This window comes from Pan paniscus, chromosome 1, assembly GCF_029289425.2.
Source record: "Pan paniscus chromosome 1, NHGRI_mPanPan1-v2.0_pri, whole genome shotgun sequence".
NCBI classification, from domain to species: domain Eukaryota; kingdom Metazoa; phylum Chordata; class Mammalia; order Primates; family Hominidae; genus Pan; species Pan paniscus.
The window spans coordinates 187,951,863-187,977,460 of record NC_073249.2 but is presented as its reverse complement, the minus strand read 5'-3'; the positions used below and the strand labels follow the sequence as shown (position 1 = coordinate 187,977,460).

Here is a 25,598-nt window from a genome sequence, read left to right as displayed (position 1 = left end):
TGTTTCAATATAGTCTTCCAACCAGACTTTTCAATTTGTGTCACTTACAGATTTGGCACTACCACCATCTGGTCTGTATGTAATCCTTTACAGTTTGCAAGGCACTTTTACATCCATTATATTTAATTTGATTCTTACAACCACCTTGTGAGATAGGCAAGATGTGAAGTCGATATTTTATAGACAAAGCAGCTGAAGCATAATAGGAGCTTAACTGGTGGGATCCATTTTCTCTTCCATGGAGCATCTTGTTGTATTCATCCAAATCCTTGACAGAAATGTTGAAGAGGACCTCTAGAGGCTAAGCTTATCCTGAATTCTTAAATAGCACTGACTGTTACAGTTTAAGCAAGTCAGTTTCACCTAAAAGTGTGATTATCCAACCCACATGTTGCCTTTCTGTTCAAAAAGGATGGTACCAAAGACAGTCACAGTCACCTGGCTTACTGACATAAATATTAATACTAATCAAATGAGTAAAAAGCCCATGAGGATTGGCTGCCACAAAAAATTTTCAACCTGTATCTACCAAGAAACTATCATACCAACTAAGGAAGCCAAGTCTCTCTCTCTTTCAAAACCCTCACGGGGCCATGCTTTATTATAATGGTCTGTCACAGGTCCTAACCCACACTGTATTTGATTATATACAGTCTCACAATTAAGTCATTCCTCTTTATCACACCCAGCACTTAGTCCACTGCTGCCCATGTAGGAGGCACTCAAATTGGTAAAAGAGAAATCTATGCAAGGGAATGATCTTCTGGACCCCCTCCAAAAACAAACTTGTGACTAGAAGAGGCACCAGCCATAGCCACATTCCTACTAACAGGGCTGATTTAAATGCCCTTTTTATTGGCTTGGTCATAGTCTCCAACAGGTGCCAAGGCTTTTGCTAGTTAAACCAGTTTTCATTGGATCATTCTGTTTTCTATGTGTGTTTTGACCAAAAACAAAGATAGGTTCTCTAACAACAGGGAGAGAATATATGAAATAGGAATATGTCTATAAAACGACAATCTACCAGTAAGGAAAATAAGTGATCCATAAAACAAAACATCTGACTGTAGGTCTACCCAAAGAAAGGAAAAAGGACTAACAAACAAGAATATAGTGCTTTACCATTTACAAATCTTTCACATACATTCTCATTTGACCCTCACAACAACCCTGTGAGGTAGGCATCACGGACATTCTACTCATTAAACAGATGAAGACAGTAAATCTCAGAGTAGTTCACTGATATGCCCAAGGCTCTACAGTTAGTGAGTGATTTGTATTAATATCAGTCTTTGGCCTAAAAATTCAGCACCCCTCTTCCCCTTATACTTGGTCCCACCTACTTCACAGGGATAATGAAGATAAAATGAATTCAAGGCTAGAAAAATACTTTGAGGGAGAAAAGCACTATATAATTATACCTACAAACTATGATTTTCCCCAATATATGGCTCATTCCTCTTCTCATCTCAGCTTGTGTGTGAACCCAGAGTTGTATATTGCCTCTGTCCTGTGCTCAGTAAGCAAATAAGGCAGGCAGGGAGTACAGTGTGATCCTGTTTAAAGTTACATAAATTACAATCAGGGTAACTGCTATTATTAGGCAAATTGAAAAACAGCACAGAAAGGCCAGTGTGCAACTAGGACCCACTAAAGCTCAGAGGAAAGCAATGCAAGATTATCAGACAAGGCATGATTGCATAGAAGGAAAATGTGGTGTCAGAGTTCAAACTGGCACACACACAGTTATCTAAGGCAAAGTGGTGGCAAAGAAGTTATTTGTTCCATGTCACACAAACAAGAGCAGAAGATTCATGGGAACCCGTACAAAAGCATCTTGTGTCACACAGATCTCTCCAGCTGCCTATAGGGAATATACAGAACAGTGTCACCTTCAAAGAATGACTGTACCTGTGTTCATATCCTGAACTGCACCAAGGAATAGCTCCATGCTAAACTGTCTTGGCTAAAATACAACCAGTGCCATCATTCCTAATCAGACTAATAAACAGAATGTCTTTTAAGGTAATGAGTTAGATGGCTGTGTTTAGGTTTTGTTCAGGATTTACTTTGGATTCTCCTGCTTTAAGACCCAAAGAAAGTTATATTGAGTTTTTATTGATGATTCTATGTGTTTTTAACAGAGTGTGATAGGTGAATTAAACATATTAAAAGAGTTCTATAGCATCTGTTCAGAAAAGATTATATACTATACAAACTATTCAAGTCATACAAAACCATTTTTCATTGTCTTTCAAACTGAGAAGAATCCTATTCAGCACGCTTCTCCTCCTGAGGTGGTTCATACTGAGCAAGCTATGGGGCAAAGACAGAGGAATTTAGGTGAATTTTATTCTAAATTGAGTAAAAAATAGTAAAACAAGGTAACTGTTATATTCAACTTAGTTACTGTCAGTAAATTGTATTAATATCAGTTTCTATAACTATCCATTTTAAATCATTCAGTGATTTAAGATTTAATACAATCAAATCTAATGAAAGCCCTTTTCATATAAACCTTTAAAATTGCTTTGAAACTAAAATTTCATTCCAGTTCATGACTGCACTGTTCAAATACTTGATATGCAATAAACTATATCTTCCCAAAGATTCATTTGCTTATAAGGAACTTTCTTCCTCTCCACCAAAAGTTTACTGAAAATACCCACTGAAAAGTAGATAAAGAGTTAAGTGACATGTCTTAACTTAACCAGCCAATAAACAACTACTAATGTCTTTGAGTTAAAAGGTTCCAAAGAGTTAACTAGCATTACACATTGTGGAATCTTGGATAATTTAAAATAACTGCATTTTCTTTTATGCTAAGTGTGGTTCCTTGCAAGAACACTAGGCTAACATTAGGGTTCTGCCAACTACCTGTTGGAGTTGAGAAGCTTATTAGACTTCACTGTGCTTTCGTTTCCTCACCTATAAAGTGGCTTGTGTACTTGTTTCACTTATCTCACAAAGTTGTTGAGAAGATAAAATATATTATGAGAAATACTTAGAGTAATGTAAAATACATTATGTAATTAAGAATGTGGTAAGACCTGAAAGACTTAAGAGTTGACTAATTTGAAGTTCATGAAAATTCTCACAGGACTTTGAAAAAAGAAAAAACTGGCTGGGTGAGGTGGCTCATGCCTATAATCCCAACACTTTGGGAGGCCAGGCCAGGAGGAACGTTTGAGTCATGAGTTTGAGACCAGCCAGGGCAACATAGTGGGACCCCATTTCTACAAAAAGTTTAAAAATTAGCCGAGCATGGTGGCAAATGCCTGCAGTCCCAGCTACTCAGGAGGCAGAGGTGGGGGGATTACTTGAGCCTGGGAAGTCAAGGCTGCAGTGAGACATGACTGCACCACTGCACACCAGCCTGGGTAACAGAGAACCTGCCTCAAAAAAAGAAAGAAAAAACTTTAGCACTAGATAAAATTAAGTCCTAACAAATTTACAGAGGGCCGCTACATATGGCCTTGCAAACTATGAACCATACAAATTCTAAGAGGTGCCATTTACAAAGCAGTCGCCCCATATTGGCCTACTTAAAATCAACTGCTTAAGAACCTCAGAACTGACCATTTACTTATAAAGAGCATTAACCAATAGTCTCATCCTTTTAGTAATACAGGTTCCTAAGAACCTCTTTTTTTTTTTTTGAGACAGAGTTTCATTCTTGTTGCCCAGGCTGGAGTGCAGTGGCACAGTCTCGGCTCACTGCAACTTCCACCTCCCGGGTTCAAGCAATTCTCCTGCCTCAGCCTCCCAAGTAGCTGAGATTATAGGCATGCACCACCAAGCCCGGCTACTTTTGTATTTTCAGTAGAGACGGGGTTTCTCCATGCTGGCCAGGCTGATCTGGAACACCTGACCACAGGTGATCTGCCCACCTCAGCCTCCCAAAGTGCTGGGATTATAGGCGTGAGCCACCGCACCCAGCCAGAACCTCTTCTTGACCACACTTTGCTTCTTTGCTTGTCCTATTTCCAGTATGTCTTGCGGTTTTCTTTTTTTTTTTTTAACCCCCCTAGATGAAGTCTTGTTCTGTCACCCAGGCTGGAGCGCAGTGGCACGATCTTGGCTCACTGGAACTTCCATCTGCCGGGTTCAAGCGATTCTCCTGCCTCAGCCTCCCGAGTAGCTGGGATTATGGGCACATGCCACCATGCCCGGCTAATTTTTATATTCTTAGTAGAGACAGGGTTTCACCATGTTGACCAGGCTGGTCTCGAACTCTTGACCTCGTGATCTACCCACCTCGGCCTCCCAAAGTGCTGGGATTACAGGCGTGAGCCACCGTGCCAGGCCCGTCTTGTGGTTTTCTTGACAGAGCATAACTTTGGCCTTACATTATAATTAATTCAAATTGATATTCACCCACCTCCCTCCCCTCCTGTCCATTTCAGTGAGGTTTTCATCATACAATTATTACAGGTAAAATTATTTGAATATGAATTCTTTTTAAAAATTTACCTTTGCTTTCAGTTTTTTATTTTCTTCTACAATAGCTTCATACTTCTCTTTCATTTCGGCCAGTTCTAGGCGAAGCAGCTCTATTTCTGGATTTTCTGGAGTAGCAGCTCCTAAGTGATGCTTTAAAAAACTATTATCAATGTTAAGAACTTACTTCTTAGACATGAATGAAACTAATGAAATAGCACAGAGTAGTATCAATATCCCTGACCAGAGTCACCCACTTTACCACCAATATCTACCCAGAGATCACCATCCAAAAACTCAAGTGAAACTAACTTTCTTGGCCAGGTGCGGTGGCTCACGCCTGTAATCCCAGCACTTTGGGAGGCTGAGGTGGGCAGATCACGAGGTCAGGAGTTTGAGACCAACCTGATGAACATAGTGAAACCCTGTCTCTACTAAAAATAAAAAAAATTAGCTGGGTGTGATGGTGGGCACCTGTAATCCCAGCTACTTGGGAGACTTGAGGCAGGAGAATCACTTGAAGCCAGGAGGCGGAGGTTGCAGTAAGCCAAGATTGCGCCACTGCATTCCCCACCAGGTGACAGTACAAGACTCCGTCTCAAAAAAAAAAAAAAAAAAAAAAGTAACTTTCTCAATATTCAGAAGTATTTTAAAGGTTATTATCTATCTAAAAAAATAAGAGTTTCAAAATAAAGCCTTTTTCTGACTTGAAAGGATACTCCAAAGCACTGTTAGGTTTCTCTGGTTCTTCATATAAGGCTACCAACACTGCAAATCAAAAAGCAGAAAAAGCAACAATTGACGTATTAAATTTGAATGGCTGAAATTATGTTCCATTACCCAGTAAATATTAGGTGCCAACTATACGCTGAGCACATTGCAAAGACTATACAATGCTGAACAAGACAGACAAGGTCCCTGTTCTCAACAAATTTACAGTCAAGCATAAAAGATATGCAAGGAACTAGACAGAGGGTATCAAGCAGGAATACTGGATAATGGGTTGCAGTAGCACACTGGAAGAACACCTAAGCAAACCTAGGACATCAGGGAAGGCTTCCTAAAGGAAGGCAAAGACCTGATACCTAGGGGTTGAGTGTTTCAGATAAAATGGGAAGGCCCAGGAGCAAGAAAACAATGTATTGAGGAACTGAAAATTCAAGTATGGCTGGAGATGTAATTTGGCAGGAAAGGAAGCTGGAAAGGTGGTCATGGCCAGATTAGGGAGAGTCATGCAAATTTGGTTGGCACATAATTAAACAGTTTAAAGGAAGGGAGTGACAGGATCCACTCTTAACTGCTATGTGGACCAGCTGGAGTGGGACGAGGATAAAGACAGGAAGAACAGTTAAAAGGCTGATGTGGTAATCCAGTTTAAAAAGACAGCAACCTGCAGTAGAGTGATGGGAGTGATAGAACAGTGAGAAGAAAGAAATTCCAGAATTTAGGAAAGAATCAACAGGACTATGGTAATTACCGGAAGAAGCTCTGAATTCAAAAATGGTCTTAAAAATTAAGTTTGTTTTGCTAAATAACCACCAACCAAAAACTTTACCAGTAGTCAACATGCTCAAATCAACATTAAAATAAGATATACTTGAGTGGTTTCATATCTAATCACTCATATGAGCACTGCCTTGCTCTTCATCTATGGAACAAATTCCTCCTAGAATTTACTACTTAGATAAAAAACTCTAAATCAGTGGTTGGCCTTTTTGTGCATGGAACCCTTTGAAAAATCTAATAAAAACAAAAAAAGTAAACACACACAAAAAAAATGTGGCTGGGCGCAGTGGCTCACACCTGTAATCCCAGCACTTTGGGAGGCCAAGGCGGGCAGATCACGAAGTCAGGAGATCAAGACCATCCTGGCTAACACAGTGAAACCCCGTCTCTACTAAAAAATACAAAAAATGAGCCAGGCGTGGTGGCGGGCGGCTGTAATCCCAGCTACTCGGGAGGCTGAGGCAGGAGAATGGCGTCAACCCAGGAGGCGGGGCTTGCAGTGAGCCGAGATCGTGCCACTGCACTCCAGCCTGGGCGATGGAGCAAGACTCTGTCTCAAAAACAAAAAAACAAAACAAACAAACAAAAAAACAGTGATAGCTATCTAGACCCCAAGTTAAGTCCTGTTGTAAACCAACTTACATACTTCCCTTTTGTTCTTTTAGAGTTTTAATAACTTACCAAAATAATATACAGTATGAAAAAATCACTATTTTTTGAGAAATTCATTTGTTTTTTTTTGTTTTTTTTTTTTGAGATAGAGTTTTGCTCTTGTTGCCCAGGCTGGAGTGCAATGGCATAATCTCGGCTCACCACAACCCCCGCCTCCCAGGTTCAAGCGATTCTCCTGCCTCAGCCTCTCTAGTAGCTGGGATAACAGGCATGTGCCACCATGCCCGGCTAATTTTGTATTTTTAGTAGAGACAGGGTTTCTCTGTGTTGGTCAGGCTAGTCTCGAACTCCCGGCCTCAGGTGATCCACCCGCCTCAGCCTCCCAAAGTTCTGGGATTACAGGTGTGAGCCACCACACCTGGCCAAATCCTCATTTTATAAGACATGAATATTAATACTCTACTCTCTCCTCCTCTTATTCCCCCACCCCATTTCTTTCAGCTTCTAATTTGTCACTGGTACTTGAAAGGTTGATAGTTGCAGAAGATACTGTAAATACAAAGTTTCCTGTGCTGTTCTATAGATGAAATGCACTTCCTTGTAATCAGACAAGAACTCTATACCCAATCATGCTCCCCTTTTTGCCTTCGCAGCCAGGATTTTTAGAGGTTGATATAGCGCTCAAAATAGCTAAAATGCTTCAGCTTCCAAATGATTTATCATCTTTAGCCATCCTTTCATAGTGTTTTAATGTTATAAACTATTTCAAATCATCTTGGAAATAAGCTGTAAAAATTTAGGCCAAACTGGCTCATTCCTGAAATTCCAGCACTTCGAGAGGCCAAGACAGGAGGATTGCTTGAGCCCAGGAGTTTGAGATCAACTTGGGCAACACCCCAACTCTACAAAAAAAAAAAAAAAAATTGGCCAGGCATGGTGGCTCACGCCTATAATCCCAGCACTTTGGTAGGCCAAGGCGGGCAGATCATGAGGTCAAGAGATTGAGACCATCCTGGCTAACATGGTGAAACCCCGTCTCTACTAAAAATACAAAAAAAATTAGCCGGGCATGGTGGCAGGCACCTGTAGTCCCAGCTACTTGGGAGGCTGAGGCAGGAGAATGGTGTGAACCCGGGAGGCGGAGCTTGCAGTGAGCAGAGATCGCACCACTGCACTCCAGCCTGGGTGACAGTGCAAGACTCCGTCTCAAAAAAAAAAAAAAAAAATTAAAAATCAGCCGGACATGGTGGTGCGTGCCTGTAGTCTCAGCTACTTGGGTGCCTGAGGTGGGAGAATTGCTTGAACCTGGGAGATTAAGACTGCACTGAGACATGACTGCACCACTGCACTCCAGTCTGGGCGACAGAGACCTTGTCTCGAAAAAATATATATATGTAAATTAAATTTGTGAGGCTGGGCACAGTGGGTCACGCCTGTAACGTCAACACTTGGGGAAGCTAAGGCAGAAGGATCACTTGAGGCCAGGCATTCCTGGGTGACAGAGTGAGACTCTGTCTCAAAAAAAATAAAAAGTAAAAACAAATAGAATTGTGTAAAGCACCTATGTTTGGAGCTGAAAATCAAATTTTTAATAAATCACATCAATACTGTGTTGGCTGATGTTATTTAGGAGCCTGGAAATCTAAGGAGATTGAGAGGTTAAATTCTAGTGGAGGCCGGTGGCTCACACCTGTAATCCCAGCACTCTGGGGGGCTGAGGTGAGCGGATCACCTGAGGTAAGGAGTTCAAGACCAGCCTGGCCCATGTGGTGAAACCGCCTCTCTACTAAAAATACAAAAAATTAGCTAAGCATGGTGGCACATGCCTGTAATCCCAGCTACTTGGAAGGCTGAGGCAACACAATCGCTTGAACCCGGAGGTGGAGGTTGCAGTGAGCCGAGATCATGCCGCTGCACTCCAGCCTGGGCAACATCTGTGTAGTCAGTTACCGCCTACAACTGTCATTTTTCTGCCTTTTACCATTCAGTCTTTCACTTGCTCCATCCAACCACTCTGGCCTCCTTATACTTCCTGAAACTCTGTTTCTTTCAGGTTTCTGGTCAAAAGTTACTTCTTAAGAAAGGCCTTCCCCCCATCACCCTATATAAAATGACACACACATCCCACCTGTCACTTTTTTTTTTGGAGACAGAGTGTCACTGTTGCCCAGTGGCACAATCACAACTCACTGCAGCCTTGACCTCCTGGGCTCAGGTGATTCTCTCACCTCAGCCTCCACAGTAGCTAGATTACAGGCACACACCATGCCCAGCAATTTTTTTTTTTTTTAAGAGATGGGAGTTTTGCCATGTTGCCCAGGCTGGTCTTGAGCTCCTGGCCTCTAGCAGTCCACCCACCTCAGCCTCCCAAAGTGCTGAGATTACAGGCATGAGCCACGTGCCTGGCCTCACCTGTTACTCTTTATCCCTAACTTTGCTGTATTTTTATCTGTAACACTTACCACTAGCTGACACTACATATTTATTTATGTGTTTCTCTCCCTCAACTAGGATATAAGCTTATGAGAGCCGAGACTTTTATCCTCCCCTGCTTATCTCCAGTGTGCAGAACAGACACCTGAGTAAAATTATTAAATGAAAGAAATGAACGTAAGGAGTTTTTAGACGGAATGACATTCAAAGCATCTGTGACACTTTCAGAGACAACATAGCACAGTACTTTCACAGAGTAGTCCCTTAATACTTGCTGAAGTTTATTTGCAAAGAGGTAAACTATTATCTGAACCCCAAATAGGTAGCAATTCAAAATTACTAGCCTTCTTTCTTCTAAGACCCAGGAGTTATGCTCCTAGAATTTTCCTCTAAACTTTGCTTCTGTCCAAAGGGCAGTTACCAATTTATTTCCCACTTCCCAAACTTCCTAGTTTCATATGACCCAAGTCCTCATCCCTGCGAACAATTCCATTCTACACCCTTGAATATCCCAGTGAGCTGAGTGACACATAGCAGGCATTCAAATTAGTGCTAAGCCAATAAAGTAAACTGTACCCTACCCCTTGAAATCCTCCTGTTTCCAACACTTTACTCATCTACTTAGCTTAGATCTTGAAGCCACGAATGAAGAGATACAGCGTTAACAGTAAGCTTTCATTTTAAAAAGTGAAAACAATGTAACCACCTTGATATGCCCTCGAGCTCTTTAAGCTGTAATTCTACTTTATGAAATATACACAAAATAAGAATTGACACAGACAGACTAAGGAATGGGGGCTGAAAAGCCACAGCCAAATTCGCTATGAATCTCCTACTTTGGGGATTAGGCTCACTCAGCTACTTCATAGCCCACTTGGAAATTCGGTCATTTTTCCAGTTGCTCTTTGTTGGAGGGAAACTTTCTTAACAAGATTCTGAGGACTCCATAAAAACCGTAAGGTGGGAGGAATTGGGATCTGAAGGTCCTTGGCAAACATGTCCACTGCGGCTGCTGGAGGCAAAGCAACGGAAGTTGAAGAGACTTTGCAACAGCTGCAAGAGTTTCACTCCCGGTGCGGAGAAGGGTAGCGGAGCTAGGCTACCCCACCCGGGCGGCGTCCAGCAGCCAGGTCCCTGCCGAACCCCGAGGCCCACCTCGCTGGACCCCGGACGGGCCCCATCTGTTTCCCCTCCTTCCCCACGCTACGGCCCGCTGGGGAACGGGGCAGCGCCGGGGAGCACGACGAGGGCACGAGGTACCCTCTCCTAGCCCAGGCTCACCCTTGGTCAGCGTGTCCAGCACCCCCGACTTCTCCAAGTACCTCCGGAACTGCTCACGCTTCGAGTCGGCGGCCTGAAGAGACACCGGGGGTCAGTGGCCAGAGCCCGGGAGCCGAGCAGGAAGAAGGCGCTGGGAGTCCGGCAACCCCGCCTCCGCCTCGCTACCTCGGGGCCCTCCCGCCCAAACCTGCACGCGCGACCCCACTCCCACCCAGAGCCGACCAGCGGCTTGCTACCGCCCGCATGCCCCCAGCCACGCCGCGCCCCCCTCACTTTGTAATGGGCCATAGTGACAGCGGCAGCGGCGTAGCTGGCGCCGGAGACCGCGACTGGCGGGTTGGGAGCAGCACTGCTCATGCGCGGAAGGGGGCGCGCGCCTGCGCACTTGCAAACCACGGGCCGGGATCGCCGGGGTGTGGCCTGTTTTCATGGCGACCAGGACGCTCTGCATCCCCAGTAGCAGGCTGAGCCGAGGGAGGCTGCGTATGCCCGCCCCTCTGGCTGTCGGAGCCGCACCTCTTCCTCTTCCGGCCCCCGTAGCAATTAGGTTTCTTTGCAGGAGGTGAGATTTTGGTAGCTCTGTCCTGGCGTCCGGAGGCAGGGCCCGGGAGCATTCAGACTATTGCGAGAGAAAGGACCGCCGCACGGTGGTAGCGAGCGCATCTTTTTCATCTGGGACCTCAGAAACTGTGGTGACCCACAGGTGCTGGGCTTCTTGGCTCTCGTCCTGAGAAAGTGCTCACAGTGCTTTGCAGTAGCTGAGGGGGGTGTTTAGAATCATATATTTTGGCTTCAGCTTTTATCTTTGGAGTCTCCTTGAGTCGTGGCTGACTTGATGTGGGCCTCTGGAGGATGAGCAGTAACGAGCTTGCAGTAGTTTTTGAGCCAGGCACTGTAGAAAACACGAGTATTTTAAATTTTAATCCTTACAACACCCCTGTAGGGTGGGTACTGTTAAATAAGTGGAGTGGTTAGATGTCCAGTGAGTAGAGCCGAGTCCAATCCGGGCAATGAATCACGATGCTATGAACTGGTGAAGGAAAGCCACGGATCTTCTTAAGATTTTATTTACTAGGTAGCAACATGTGATTATACTCAAGACACATCAGGATGCAGTCTAGAAGGAAACTTACGTGATTGTGTTCCAGGGGCAAACAGAATTAACCCAGTGTCCAAGGTGGAATTGTATAGATCAAGAACCATTTCCTAAGGCTGTGGTCTCTTCAAAGAGAAAACCTGATCAAACCATTTAGCCTCAATTCTGAACATGTGATTTTCCCAAAATCAGTTACATTCGAAAGGATATCATTTTTTAAAAAAATCCTGATTTGACAACTCTATGTCTTTGAATTTAGAAGTGTTGCTTCACAATCTCGAATTAGAGCTGTTTTTCTCTTGCTTAAATGAGTTTGCAGTTGTCTGTCTTAACAGCTGGTCTTTAGAGCTGCCCCTATCTATTTTTTCTGTGCCCCACGACCACTAGGCTACTTCTCTGATAATATACATAATGTCTAAAAGCCAACCGCTGTTTAGATCTGAAGATCTGTGGGAACCCGCCTACCAATGAGATTGTTCGTTAGGGACACTACGTGATTTGGAGGACAAACAGGATTATTACAGGTTCTGACCAACCCTGGCTCAAAGGACAGCCCTCCCAAAGAATCAGCAGTGTTTGGAATGTCAAGTGATTGAGAATCTCCTTGTGAAGGAGGAAGGGTTCTGACTGTGCCCTTTCTGAACTGGCCCTTGAGGTTACCGTTAGGAGGTGACCCCCGGTTTTCATGTTCTGTAGAGGAACCCCATGTAGCTCTAAGCCACCGCGGTTTCCAATCGCAGTTAGCTGGCAAGGAGAAAACTGTTTGGGGTGACTGCCTCATGTTGTTCTCTCCATCTATAGCAACACCTGGAATAGAACGGTGACCTCTAGAGTAGTAGTTTCTTTTGCTGTCTTTGCCTTCAGTTCCTCTTTTTTCCATTAACTGGTTACCATTAAGTTCTTTTCCAAATATTTTATGAGTGTCTTTGTTATTGTTTGAACTGATGTGTTGAAAATGACTACAACTAGTACTAAGTGTGGAAATCTCATTAGAAAGTACAGTTTCCTGTTCATCCAAAATGCATTTCTCATCATTTACACTATGATTGTCAGGATTTGGCTGGAATACAGAAGATGAATTTAAACTAGGGTACACTGCAGTGTGTGTTTGCTTTTCCACTAACAGATTATAATCAGGGGCAGAAGGGAGTCGCTTCAGTGAATTTGCAGATGTGCTCTGGTATTTGGCTACATTTTGTTTTGCCTTGTTTGCATGGAATTCATTATGTTCCTTCTTCAACTTGTATTTTCCCCAAAGCCCTCTTTTAATCTTTTTAAAACCTAGGTGGAAAATTTCAAGAATGTTTAAGAAAAGTGAAATAGTGGCTATAGATTGCATAAATAATAGGAATATTGTCTTTTCTGTTGGTCTTGAGACAAAACAGTCGATTATATTTGGACACGGGTGGCCATGGCACTTAAATAGCGGCTCTAAGTGAAATCCATATAAAAGGTACTGTCCAATCATGAATCCAACTTCAACCACAGAGCGAGTGAAAATGTGTATCACATAAGTGCAAAGCAAGGTTCCTCTGAGTGGAGCTTTATTTAGTTTCCTTTTCTCCAGCTGACAAAGCTCTTGCTCCAATCTCCTCCGATCCCTAGGCATTTCAAACTCTACCTCCTCCAGTTCTACTCTTAACTGAGCTTTCATCCTTTGCCTCTCTTCCTCAAGAACTCTCAGTCGGTACAATGCATGGCCCATGTAGACCAGGGATGGTGAAGACACAAATATCACCTGCAGAACCCAGTATCTAATGAGGGAGATAGGAAAGGCCTGGTCGTAGCATACATTTCTGCAGCCTGGTTGTTCTGTATTGCAGATGAAGCCAGACTGCTCATCATTCCAGACATCTTCAGCTGCTACACCCAGAACAAGCATTCGAAATATGAACAGGATGGTGAGCCAGATCTTTCCAATCATGGTGGAGTGGATGTGAACTTCCTCCAGAGTATCTCCAAGGAGATTCCAGTCCCCCATGTTTATTTAGTCAGCCATCTTAGCTCTGATCCACATCAAATAAGAGGCAGATAAATTCTTCCATTCTGAAGGGAGCACTATTTCTTAAAGCAAACCTATGGTGAAAATATAACAATATGTCACTTCTATATGCTGGTTGCTTTACTTTTTCCCTAGATAGCTGTGGGGTTTTCTCTTTGTTTGTTTGTTTGTTGAGACCTCCCTCTGTTGCCCAGGCTGGAGTACAGTGTTGCAACCACAACTCCCTGCAGCCTCAACCTCCCAGACTCAAGCGATCATCTCCCCTCTCAGCCTCCTGAGTAGCTGGGACTGCAGGTGTGTGCAACTACACCCAGATAATTTTTTTTATTTTTTTGTAGAGACAGGGTCTCACTCTATTGCTGCAGCTAGTCTTAAACTCCTAGACTCAAGTGATCCTCTTGCCTTCACCTCCCAAAGTGTGGGAATTACAGGTGTGGCTCACCACACCTGGCCAAAGTGTGAATCTGTTACCAATAATATACTTAAATGTCAGGAATTTAAAATCACTTATATTTAGACATCACAATACAATGAAAAAAACATGATACCTGGAGGAAGAGTGTATATATTCTCTATTAAGAATATAGGCTGGGCGGGGTGGCTCACACCTGTAATCCCAACACTTTGGGAGGCCAAGGTGGGTGGATCATTTGAGGTCAGGAGTTCCAGACCAGCCTGGCCAACATGGTGAAACCCCGCCTCTACTAAAAATACAAAAATTAGCCAGGCATGGTGGCAGGCGCTTGTAGTCCCAGCTCCTCGGGAGGCTGAGGCAAGAGAATCGCTTGAACCTGGAAGGCAGAGGTTGCAGTGAGCTGAGATCAAACCCTTGACCTCAGATGATCTGGCCACCTCGGCCTCCCAAAGTGCTGGGATTACAGGCATGAGCCAATGCGCATGGCCTAAAATTATATTCTTTTTTTTTTTTTTTTTGAGACAGAGTCTCACTCTGTAGCCCAGGCTAGAGTGCAATGGCATGATCTCACCTCACCGCAACCTCCACCTCCTGGGTTCAAGCGATTCTCCTGCCTCAGCCTCCTGAGTAGCTGTGATTACAGGCATGCACCATCATGCCCGGATAATTTTGTATTTTTAGTAGAGATGATGTTTCTCCATGTTGGCCAGGCTGGTCTCGAACTCCTGACCTCAGGTGATCTGCCCACCTCGGCCTCCCAAAGTGCTGGGATTACAGGCGTGAGCCACCATGCCCAGCCTGTTGTTGTTTTTCAACAGAACTTTTGGAAAGGTTTCTAAAACTAGTAACCTGATCTTAACCTTATTTATTAAGATTATTTGATATAAAAGTTATAACAAAGTCAATTTCTTTTTCCCCAACATGCCATTACTGGCTTGAAAAGTCAGTGATTTTTTTTTCTTTCTTTCTTTCTTTTGGGACAGAGTCTTGCTCTGTCGCCAGGCTGGAGTGCAGTGGCGCGATCTCGGCGCACTGCAACCTCCTCCTCCTGGGTTCAAGCGATTCCCCTGCCTCAACCTCCTGAGTAGCTGGGATTACAGGCGCCTGCCAGCAACCCCCGGATAATTTTTCGTATTTTAGTAGACACGGGGTTTCACCATGTTGGCCAGGATGATCTCGATCTCCTGACCTCGTGATCCACCCGCCTCGGCCTCCCAAAGTGCCAGGATTACAGGCATGAGCCACCGTGCCCGGCCAAAAAGTCAGTGATTTTTAAATCTCATTTATACACATAGGAAAACGAATATGCTTCATTTGATAATTCAGTAAGATACGGCATTCAGTGAAACCAGAGGAAACAGATCTGGCTGTCATAGGAATTTAGATTAGTTTTTTTAATCCAAATTGAAATAAATTTGAAATAAATTCTGGTTTCTTCCTGGCAATTGGTGAACATTTTCAGAAATTCATCTCAGTAATATTTATGAATATGTATAAAGTACTTATTATACTTTACTATGAAAAAGTATACTTTTTTCTTTTTTTTTGGTGGGGGGGAGACGGAGTCTCACTCTGTTGCCCAGACTAGAGTGCAGTGGCGGGATCTCAGCCCACTGCAACCTCCACTTCCCAGGTTCAAGTGATTGTCGTGCCTGAGCCTCCCAAGTAGCTGAGACCACAGGCAAGTGCCACCACACTTGGCTAATTTTTGTATTGTTAGTAGAGACGGGGTTTCACCATGTTGGCCAGGCTGGTCTTGAACTTCTGAACCTTGAGTGATCCACCCGCCTCGGCCTCCCATAGTGAGCCACCACGCCCAGCCCAAATTTTGTAAATTCTTACGTTAAAATGAACTTCAAGCCCAGCACAGTGGCTCACACCTGTAATCCCAGCACTTTGGGAGGCCGATGTGGATCACCTGAGGTCGGGAGTTCGAGACCAGCCTGGCCAACATGGTGAAACACTGTCTCTACAAAAATGCAAAAAATTAGCTGGGTGTGGTGGCAGGCATCTGTAACCCCAGCTACTCAGGAGGCTGAGGCAGGAGAATCGCTTGAACCTGGGAGGCAGAGGTTGCGGTGAGCCAAGATCGCGCCATTGCACTCCAGCCTTGGCGACGAGCAGAAACTCTGTCTCAGAAAACAAAAAGAACTCCAAAAATTCTCAACTATTTTATGGTACCAGAATCTTTTTTTTTTTTTTTTTTTTTTTTTGAGACGAAGTTTCCCTCTTGTTGCCCAGGCTGGAGTGCAATGGCACAATCTCGGCTCACCGCAACCTCTACCTCCCAGGTTCAAGTGATTCTCCTGCCCCAGGCTCCAGAGTAGCTGGGATTACAGACATGCGCCACCATGCCCAGCTAATTTTGTATTTTTAGTAGAGATGGAGTTCCTCCATATTGGTCAGGCTGGTTTCGAACTCCCAACCTCAGGTAATCCACCTGCATCGGCCTCCCAAAGTGCTGGGATTACAGGCGTGAGCCACTGCGCCCGGCCTTGTGGTACCAGAATCTCATTATAGATATTACTTGCAATAGATTATTCACTGGTATGGTGGTAGTATTATGGAAACTTTCACTGTAGCAGTATTTGACCTATTTAAGACATATAGCTGCTCTCTTGAAGGAAGCAGTGGGGCAAGTTATAATTTAGCTGCTTGGATTATTTGCCAGCAGATTGCATATTAAGGTTGGTATCCCAGGTTATCTCAGAGGAAATATACCCCAAAGGAAAGATTTTAAAAGTGAATATTTTCATTATTTTTCATTTAAAATATAAATGTATGTCCTGTCCCCTTTATATAAAGGGAACTGTTACACAATCAAACAAACTACTAAGATACAAGATGTGTTCATCACTAAAATCCTATGCGGTAAGTATGTTGTTTCCCCCATCTTACAGATGAGGAAACGGAAGCACACCTTAATTTACCTGAGGTCACACAGCTGGAGCTGGCATTCAAACCCAATCATTGTGGCTTTAAAGTCAGCTCTTTAAATTTTTTACTAAACTATTATTTTTCCTCTATAAGCAAACTTCAAATTTGCCGGAAAGAAACATTAAGAAATTATCTGTTTTCTCTTAAGTTTAATCATTTAAATTTAGGAATGTAAAATAGTGATAGCTTTGGCTTTTTAAATAACTAGTTCTAGAGTCTTTAGTTCCTTTCTTCAGCCTTTGTTCTGTTTTTTTGTTTGTTTGTTCGTTTGTTTTCTGAGACGGAGTCTCGCCCTGTCGCCCAGGCTGGGGTGCAGTGGCGCGATCTCGGCTCACTGCAAGGTCCGCCTCCCGGGTTCACGCCATTCTCCTGCCTCAGCCTCTCCGGGTAGCTGGGACTACAGGCGCCCGCCACCACGCCCGGCTAATTTTTTTGTTATTTTTAGTAGAGACGGTGTTGCACCGTGATCTCGATCTCCTGACCTCGTGATCCTCCCGCCTCGGCCTCCCAAAGTGCTGGGATTACAAGCGTGAGCCACCGCGCCCGGCTCTGTTAATACGATTTGCAAAAGCATCAACCTTCTAAAATATAGTTGTATTCCTGAAATAGAGAAACTTTCCATTGACTTTATTATGTTAATAATAGCATACTCTGGCCGGGCACGGTGGCTCACGCCTGTAATCCCAATACTTTAGGAGGCCGAGGCCAGCGGATCACTTGAGGTCAGGAGTTTGAGACCAGCCTGGCCAACATGGTTGAAACCCTTGCTCTACTAAAAATACAAAAATTAGTTGGGCGTGGTGGCGGGCGCCTGTAGTCCCAGCTACTCGGGAGGCTGAGGCAGGAGAATCACTTGAACCCAGAGGCAGAGGTTGCAGTGAGCCGAGATCACACCATTGCACTCCAGCCTGGGCGACAGAGCAAGACTCTGTCTCAAATAATAATAATAATAATAATAATAATAATAATAATAATAATAGCATACTCTGACCCAACAACCCAAAGCACTTTAAAATGTAAGCAAGTTGGCCAGGCGCGGTGGCTCACGCCTGTAATCCCAGCACTTTGGGAGGCACAGGCGGGCGGATTACGAGGTCAGGAGTTCGAGACCAGCCTGAGCAACATGGTTGAACCCCATCTCTACTAAAAATACAAAAATTAGCCGGGCATGGTGGCGCATGCCTGTAATTCCAGCTACTCAGGACACTGAGGCAGGAGAATCGCTTGAACCTGGGAGGTGAAGGTTGCAGTGAGCCGAGATCTGGCCACTGCATTCCAGCCTGGGCAATAGAGTGAGACTCTGTCTCAAAAAATAAAAAAAAAATGTAAGCAAGTTAAGTCTCATTTATGGTTCATAAATAATAATAATGTAAGCAAAGATGTAATTCATGTTGTTTATAATAGTCATAAGCTAAAAACATAAAATAATTATCAATACAAGAAAAACTGGTTAAATAATCGACTACATCCACGGTGTGATACTATGCAACCAGTAGAAATGATAAACATACATAAAATGGGATTTGATATTTCATTTCAGTGAAATTGATGTTATAAAATAGAATAATATGGCCCCATTATTATAAGTTTAGTTACATTTACAGATGTATACAAAAAAGTCTAGAAGGATATTCATGAAAATGTTAATGGTGATTAGCTCTGGATGTTGGGATTACAAATTGTATACTTAATATATTGTAATTACATGTATTTTAATTTTTTACTATAAGCATTTTACTTTTATAATCATAAAAAGAAAGAAAAGATTTTTTTCATAAAGGACAACACATAGTATTTCCTGAAAGAAGGAGCAGTAGTATTTAGCTACAAATTAAAGCTTTCATAGCAAATGACATAAAAACTGGTATACATATATACAGTACCATAGAATTCAAAAGAAAAAGATAAAAACATTTCAAACAACTCTTTCTTAATAAGCTAAAACAGAGAGATTAACACAAACCTTTCTTAGTTTAGGTAAATCTGAGAAGCAAACCATGTTTAGAAGTTACAGCATGGCCATCTTCAATTTATTTTCTGAATTTGTCCCTTTGCTGGTATAGAGCAGATTCAGTTCAGTTGAATGTAGTGAGTGAGTCATCCATCAACTAAAATCCATGTCCCTTTCTGCTTATCCTTGCTTTTAAAACAGCACCATCCAATAGAACTTTCTGCAACAATGGAAATATTCTATCTGTGCTAGCCAATAAGGCAGCCAGTAGCCAAATGTAGCTATTGAACACTTGCATTATGGTTTGTGTGTCAGAGCAATTGAATTTTTAATTTTAAATAATTTTAATAAAAATGTAAAGAGCTGCATCTACCTAATGGCTGCTTTTTTGGACAGCACAGATAAACAATGCTTATAATAGTCCTGATAACACACTGCAGTCTAGAAGACTAAAGTCATGAGCCCCAAATTAAGCTGAGTGAATGATTCCTCCATAATTCAGAGATGTCAAATTTAAAATGACAGGAGGTATTTGAGTGCTGTTTGTATGCAACTTTTGCCACTGGGGGAACCTAATAAAATGTCATTGTTTTTTGTGCAATAAACCATGTTTCTAGAACCAAAAAAGTCTTTCTTACTAGATAATAACTTCTTGGTCATCTGCCTTAATAAATGGGTCATGTCCGATTTCATAGATAGATCCTGATTCTGTCTCCCATGTTCTGTTATTAACAATTACATTGTATTTTAGGTCATTAAAGGTCCCTTCAGAGCTAGTGATCTGGCAGGTTGAGCATAACAGATAAATACTTCTTCCCTGGGCTTTTTTGCCAACAATAGCTACTTCTCAGATTAAATACAAACATTTCACCAGGGACAAATACATATATATATATATATATATATATATATATATATTTGTATAGGCACACATACATACACAATATATTCATGTTTCTATATTATGTTATCTGAATTACATATGTGTAACTCATAAATTATTAATAAACTCGAAACTTCCTCAACCTCGGTAGTCAGAGAATACATATTTAAGTGAAATATTATTTTTTAACTATCAAAATGCAAAATTTTAAAGATTTATAATACCTTCTTTTGGCAAAGTAGGGAGACACTGTTACTCTCATATCCTGTAGGTAAGAATATAAATGGGTACAGCTATTTAAAAGGCAGTTTAAACCTATCAATATTAGTATAGCATTTCTGCTTTTGGATACTTGAAATATTCATTCAGCATAGACATTCAGAGACACACTGCACATGCTAGGATGTTCACATAGCACTGTTGGTAATTATACAAAAGCAGCAACAATTTAAATGTCTGACAGAGGAATGGTTATCTATGGTACATCTATATCATTCAGCAATTCAGAGAATAAAGATTTCTATGAACTAATAGAGAAAGGTCTCTAGGTCATGTTGTAAAGCAAGTTATAGAACAATACATGTATCACATTTATCCTGTTAAAACCTACATTTTATAAAAATAATTAGAGGCTGGGCTCATGTCTATAATCCTAGCACTTTGGGAGGAGGCTGAGACAGGCGGATCACCTGAAGTCAGGAGTTCAAGACCAGCCTGGCCAACGTGGTGAAACCCAGTCTCTATTTAAAATACCAAAAATTAGCCAGGCATGGTGGCGCATGCCTATAATCCCAGCTACCCGGGAGGCTGAGGCAGGAGAATTGCTTGAACCCAGGAGGCAGAGGTTGCAGTGAGCCGAGATGGCGCCACTGCACTCCAGCCTGGGCGACAGAGCAAGACCCTGTCTCAAGAAAAAAAAAAAAAAAAAATATATATATATATATATATAAAACACACACACACACACATATATATATTTAGCTAAAATCATTAACAAAAACTTTTCCTAGTTGAGATAAATCTGAGAAGCAAATGATGCTTAGGAGGAGTTATACCACGGACACCTCTAATTTGTTCTTCGAATTTGTCCCTTTGAGGGTGTAGAGCAGATTCAGTGAAGTTCAATACAGTGGATGAGTTGGCCGTTAACTTAAATCCATTTTCCTTTCTGCTCATCCTACACAGAAAAACGTCTGCAAGGATACAGAGCATACTGTTGTGACCACTGATGATGGTCAGCACTAGGGAAAAACAGCAGGTTTGAAGTGAGAAGGCAAAAGGAGATTTTTTTTTTTTAAGACAGGGTCTCACTCTGTCACCCAGGCTGGAGGGCAGTGGCATGATCATAGCTCACTGTAACCTCAAACTCCTGGGTTCCAGTGATCCTCCCACCTCAGCCTCTGGAGTAGCTAGAACTACAGGCAAGCACCACCACACCTGGCTATTTTTTATTTTTTTGTAGAGTTCTTGAATGTTACCCAGGCTGTTCTCAAACTCCTGGGCTCAAGCAGTCCTCCCACATTGGCCTCCCAAAGTGCTGAGATTATAGGCATGAGCCACTGCACCTGGCTGAGATTTTATCTTTTAAATTCTTGTTTGAATCTTTGTTTAACCAAGAACACACTCATAAGGCCAGGCATGGTGGCTCACACCTTTAATCCCAGCACTTTGGGAGGCTGAGGCGGGTGGATCACTTGAGGTCAGGGGTTTGAGACCAGCCTGGCCAACATGGTGAAACACCGTCTCTACTAAAAAATACAAAAATTAGCCGAGTGCAGTGGTTCACACCTGTAATCCCAGCACTTTGGGAGGCCGAGGTGGGCGGATCACCTAAGGTCAGGAGTTCAAGACCGGCCTGGCCAACATGGTGAAACCCCGTCTCTACTAAAAATACAAAAATTAGCCAGGCGTGGTGGCGGGTGCCTGTAATCCCAGCTACTCAGGAGGCTGAGGCAGGAGAATCACTTGAACCCAGTGGGTGGAGGTTGCAGTGAGCCGAGATCGTACCATCGCACTCTAGCCTAGATGACAAGAGCGAAACTCCATCTCAAAAAAAAAAAAAATTAGGGACCGGGCACAGTGGCTCACACCTGTAATCCCAGCACTTTGGGAGGCCAAGGCGGGCAGATCGCCTGAGGGCCTGAGGTCGGGAGTTCGAGACCAGCCTGGCCAGCATGGTGAAACCCCGTCTCTACTAAAAATAAATAAATAAATAAATAAATAAATAAATAAATTAGTCAGGTTTGGTGGCGGCCACCTGTAATCCCAGCTACTCAAGAAGCTGAGATAGGAGAATCACCTGAACCCAGGAGGCGGAGGTTTCAGTGAACCGAGATCTGGCCACTGCACTCCAGCCTGGGCGACAGAGCAAGACTCGGTCTCAAAAAAATAATAATAATAATTAGCCAGGTGTGGTGGCACATGCCTGTAATCCCAGCTACTCTGGAGGCTGAGGTAGGAGAATTGCTTGAACCCAGGAGGCAGAGGTTGCAGTGAGCCAAGATCAGCCCACTGCACTCCAGCCTGGGAAAAAGAGCGAGACTCCATCTCAAAAAAAAAAAAAAACACTCATATTCCCATGTTTATACTTAAATTTAACTTTTTAAACAAATTTCTGATCAGTTTTTCTCAAAATACTAAAGTATTAACTTTTCTCACTATATCTAACTAAGTGTATATGCCCCTTCCAGATACAGTGACATGTTTATATGGGTGTTTAATAAATACATTGATGATAAAAGAAAAAATTATATTTCCTATATTCAGATGACCTAAAACTACCATTTCCAAAAACATAATAAACTGCAGTCTGAATTCTATACAGGAAAATGACACATGCTTCTCAGCTTTCAGGTATGACATTTTTCCTTCTGTAAATAAATCCTACCCACTCCTAGGAGAGCCATGACCCACACGAAGGATGACAGTCTGATCACAGATGAGAATCTGAAGTCTAGGTATATAGTGTGCACCAGAAAGCCAGTGCCCAGTTCCTTGGGATCTTAGACACGGTATCAGAATCTTAAACTAGCAGTCCAGAAAATCCTCAGTCTTCTTCTATGAGATATTTCCACCATTCATGGTGTACCCCGCATAGATGTTTGTTCCTGTACTCCTATGATACCCTTCAGTGTTTGGGGAACACAGCATTGTTGGACCTATAGGGGAGACTACAGGTTTCCAAGTCATTATCTATGTTTAAATTCTGCTCCCCTCAGACAAGTACTTAATTCTTTAAGGGTTCCTTTAAGGGATTCTTTAAGATTACTCTAAGATGCAGAGTAATAACTACCTTTCCGGGTTGTTGATAATATTATCAATAAAGTGTGTAAAACACCTCAAACAGTAGTGATCTATCTCCTTAAACAGTGATCTATTTTAAAGTGATTATCAGGAGTCTGACACAGGTATAAAAAGTTTTTATTATCAGCATTGTACAGTATTCATAGATTTTATGAAGCATTCTCCAAAATATATCCCCCAAGGAGAGTAAGTCTGTTTTATAGAATACCATATGCCTGGGAAAGACCCAATCTCTAATTTTGTTTTGTTTTGTTTTGTTTTTTGAGACCGAGTGTCGCTCTATCACCCAGGCTGGAGTGCAGTGGCGCAATCTCGGCTCACTGCAACCTTCGCCTCCCAGGTTCAAGCAATTCTCCTGCCTCAGCCTCGCAAGTAGCTGGGACTACAGGCACACGCCACCACGCCCGGCTAATTTTTGTATTTTCTTTAGTAGAGACAGGGTTTCACCATATTGGTCAGGCTGGTCTTGAAATCCTGACCTCAGGTGATTTCACCCGCCTCAGCCTCCCAAAGTGCTGGGATTACAGGCGTGAGCCACTGCGCCTAGCCCCAATCTCTAGTTTTTACTACCCTTCTTTTCTCTCTTCTTCTTCCCTTTCTACATTAAGAAGCCCCTTCCTTAAATCCTAAGGTCCTTTTATAGGCAATCTTTGCAACTGATGAGTTTAGTGCTGTTTTGTCCTCTATATAAAATTGTTAGCCTTTGCTGAGACTTCTCTGTTTCTTCATAGAGTCTTCCTTTTTTTTTTATTTCCTCCAGATGGCTCTTTTTATTAATTGACTTACAATAGGGGCAGGTCAGTTTGCTGGAGATAGGAAAATGTTGAAAAACACAGCAAATAAGACACAAGCTAAATATGCAGCAATTGCTATCCAAAACCTTGGATCTTTCAGCAGTGCTTTATCAAAGCAGCTAAACACCGTGTAGCCAATGGACATTCCAGCAAATCCACCTGCAATGTGAGCTGCAAAAGACACCTTGGGAGAAAAGGGGGGAAAATGGAAATAAGTGAAGACAATGCTAATTGTGTATTTCAGTTGCATCTCTCTTATTCAAACACAAATACCGTCACAGTTAAACAAGAGTCTTAAAGGTCTAGAGAACTAGGGGTAAGGCAAAAGAGACACAAAACTCCACGTGCACAGAGAGAAGGAGATACTCTGAAAGATACAAAGCTTAAAAATGTCATTTTCACCCATTCTTAGAGTACAAAAGACAGAGAAATTGTTTCTCATTCTTCATCATCATTGCATTTAAAATAATTCTATATAATGCCAACTAAGAGAATGGTTGAGTTGCCATGAGGGATCTCTATAGCAGCATAATCTGATTCCACATACATGGGGTGTCAGATTTAAAACACAAGTAATAACATACACAAGAAATACCCAAACAGAAACTACCAAATTCAAAGACAAATCACAGCAAAACTGGAAATTTTTGTCAATTTTCTTTATTGTCAATTTATAGAACTCAATCTTTCATTGCTGTTTTCCAATCTGTTTTTTTGTTTTGTTTTGTTTTTTGAAATGGGGTCTCAACTCTGTCGCCCAGGCTGGACTGCAGTCACATGATCACAGCTCACTGTAGACTCAACCTCTAGGACTCAAGCAATCCTCCCATCTCAGCTCCCCAAGTAGCTGGGACTACAGGCATATGCCACCATGCCTGGCTAAACCAACTGCTTTTTATTCTATGTGGACAGGAAAATCCATTCTCTCCTGTTTTTTGTTTTTTTGAGACAGAGTCACTCTGTCACCCAGGCTGGAGTGCAGTGGTGCGATCTCGGCTCACTGCAACCTCCGCCTCCCAGATTCAAGTGATTCTCCTGCCTCAGCTTCCCGAGTAGCTGGGATTACAGGTGACTGCCACCACGCCCAGCTAATTTTTGTATTTTTAGTAAAGATGGGGTTTCATCATATTGGCCAGGCTGGTCTCAAACTCCTGACCCTGTGATCCGCCGATCTTGGCTTCCCAAAGTGCTGGGATTACAGGCATGAGCCACCGCGCCTGGCCATTCTCTCCTGTTTTGGAATAGCTACCAATATGGCAGGTGCAGTGAAGTAGAGCCAGTGATCAGGGCTGTGAGAGAGTTAAGTGGGAAGGACAATTCAAAAGTCTGATTTCCTTAAAAATTTTCTTAACTTCCAAATGGAAATTTGGCTGCCCTAAATCACAGCGTTGTAACCCCTATTTGATAACCCTTTTTGACAGTAAACTAATTTCCATTTTATAAAAGAAAGAAACTGAACTCACCGAAGACCCATCTTCAGGAACAAAGAACCTTCTATAGAGAGCAAATCCCATGTCCAACACAACTAGAAGGAAAAACACCCTGATAAAGGCTCAGAATCTCCACAGTAGTACACCAAATGTTTTTGGTTCCCCTCTAATAATAATAATACTAGCTATCATTTATTGATACTTAACTCTGTGACAGGTGCTTTTCTAAGAGATCTTTTAACTCATTAATCTTCATCACAACCCTATGAAGTAGGAACTATCATTATCCCATTTTACAGATTTATTCATCCAACAAGCATTCATTGTCCTCTATGTGTCAGGCATTATTCTATCTGGTAGATAGGCAGCAATGGACAGATCTAACAGCCCTGCCTCATGGAGCTGACAAACTGTTGGGGGGTGTGTGGGGGGGTGATTGGCAGGGAGGCAAACAAATAAGTAAAACATACAGTATGTCAAATAGTGCTAAGTGCTATGGAGAAAATACAAAGAGA

The 25,598-nt window shown here is 42.5% G+C and overlaps 3 protein-coding genes and 2 long non-coding RNA genes across 8 annotated transcripts in view; 2 read left to right on the top strand and 3 right to left on the bottom strand.

Annotated features, from left to right (window-relative positions):
* Positions 1-25,598, top strand: part of LOC129393443 (uncharacterized) — a 59,061-nt gene that overhangs the window by 2,726 nt on the left and 30,737 nt on the right. The gene's annotated exons all lie outside the window — the stretch shown is intronic.
* Positions 1,097-13,444, bottom strand: MYCBP (MYC binding protein). 2 transcript variants are annotated; one of them, XM_008968459.4, is made up of 5 exons: positions 10,546-13,444; positions 10,273-10,345; positions 5,160-5,208; positions 4,474-4,603; positions 1,097-2,316 (listed from the first exon to the last, which is right to left on the bottom strand). In XM_008968459.4, exons 1-5 carry the CDS (start codon positions 10,627-10,629, stop codon positions 2,272-2,274), a joined length of 381 nt encoding a protein of 126 aa, XP_008966707.1. In that variant the 5' UTR covers positions 10,630-13,444; the 3' UTR covers positions 1,097-2,271. The 2 variants fall into 2 exon arrangements, with proteins under 2 accessions (XP_008966707.1, XP_014200106.1); XM_014344620.5 differs by lacking the exons at positions 1,097-2,316; positions 4,474-4,603; positions 5,160-5,208 and adding an exon at positions 9,260-10,003 and having other exon boundaries at positions 10,546-11,809.
* LOC134731246 (uncharacterized) lies at positions 2,315-7,791 on the top strand. The gene is made up of 2 exons (XR_010113470.1): positions 2,315-6,219; positions 6,961-7,791. It is a non-coding gene; the product is annotated as an uncharacterized LOC134731246 (long non-coding RNA).
* Positions 11,802-25,161, bottom strand: GJA9 (gap junction protein alpha 9). Of its 2 annotated transcripts, none has more exons than XM_063608623.1 (2): positions 25,117-25,161; positions 11,802-13,444 (listed from the first exon to the last, which is right to left on the bottom strand). In XM_063608623.1, the coding sequence occupies exon 2, from the start codon at positions 13,347-13,349 to the stop codon at positions 11,802-11,804; it is 1,548 nt and encodes a 515-aa protein (XP_063464693.1). In that variant the 5' UTR covers positions 13,350-13,444; positions 25,117-25,161. The 2 variants fall into 2 exon arrangements, with proteins under 2 accessions (XP_063464693.1, XP_063464692.1); XM_063608622.1 differs by lacking the exon at positions 25,117-25,161 and adding an exon at positions 19,781-21,854.
* RHBDL2 (rhomboid like 2) overlaps positions 22,954-25,598 on the bottom strand; it is a 62,940-nt gene continuing 60,295 nt past the window's right edge. For both annotated transcript variants that reach the window (XM_008968458.5, XM_008968457.5), the window contains exons 7-8: positions 25,117-25,178; positions 22,954-23,837 (exon numbers count right to left, since the gene is read on the bottom strand). In XM_008968458.5, coding sequence (XP_008966706.2) covers positions 23,658-23,837; positions 25,117-25,178 — 242 coding nt within the window. In that variant the 3' untranslated portion in view covers positions 22,954-23,657. The remainder of the gene's footprint in view (positions 23,838-25,116; positions 25,179-25,598) is intronic.

Bases quoted from the DNA above. Each gene is read 5' to 3' on its own strand.
- MYCBP (XM_008968459.4), bottom strand. From the start codon at position 10,629: ATGAGCAGTGCTGCTCCCAACCCGCCAGTCGCGGTCTCCGGCGCCAGC. The intron at 5,209-10,272 runs GTGAGCCTGGGC...TTTGATTTGCAG, and splicing joins GCTGGACACGCTGACCAAGG to TGTTGGTAGCCTTATATGAA. The intron at 2,317-4,473 runs GTAAATTTTTAA...TTTGCCCCATAG, and splicing joins ATAAAAAACTGAAAGCAAAG to CTTGCTCAGTATGAACCACC.
- GJA9 (XM_063608623.1), bottom strand. From the start codon at position 13,349: ATGGGGGACTGGAATCTCCTTGGAGATACTCTGGAGGAAGTTCACATC.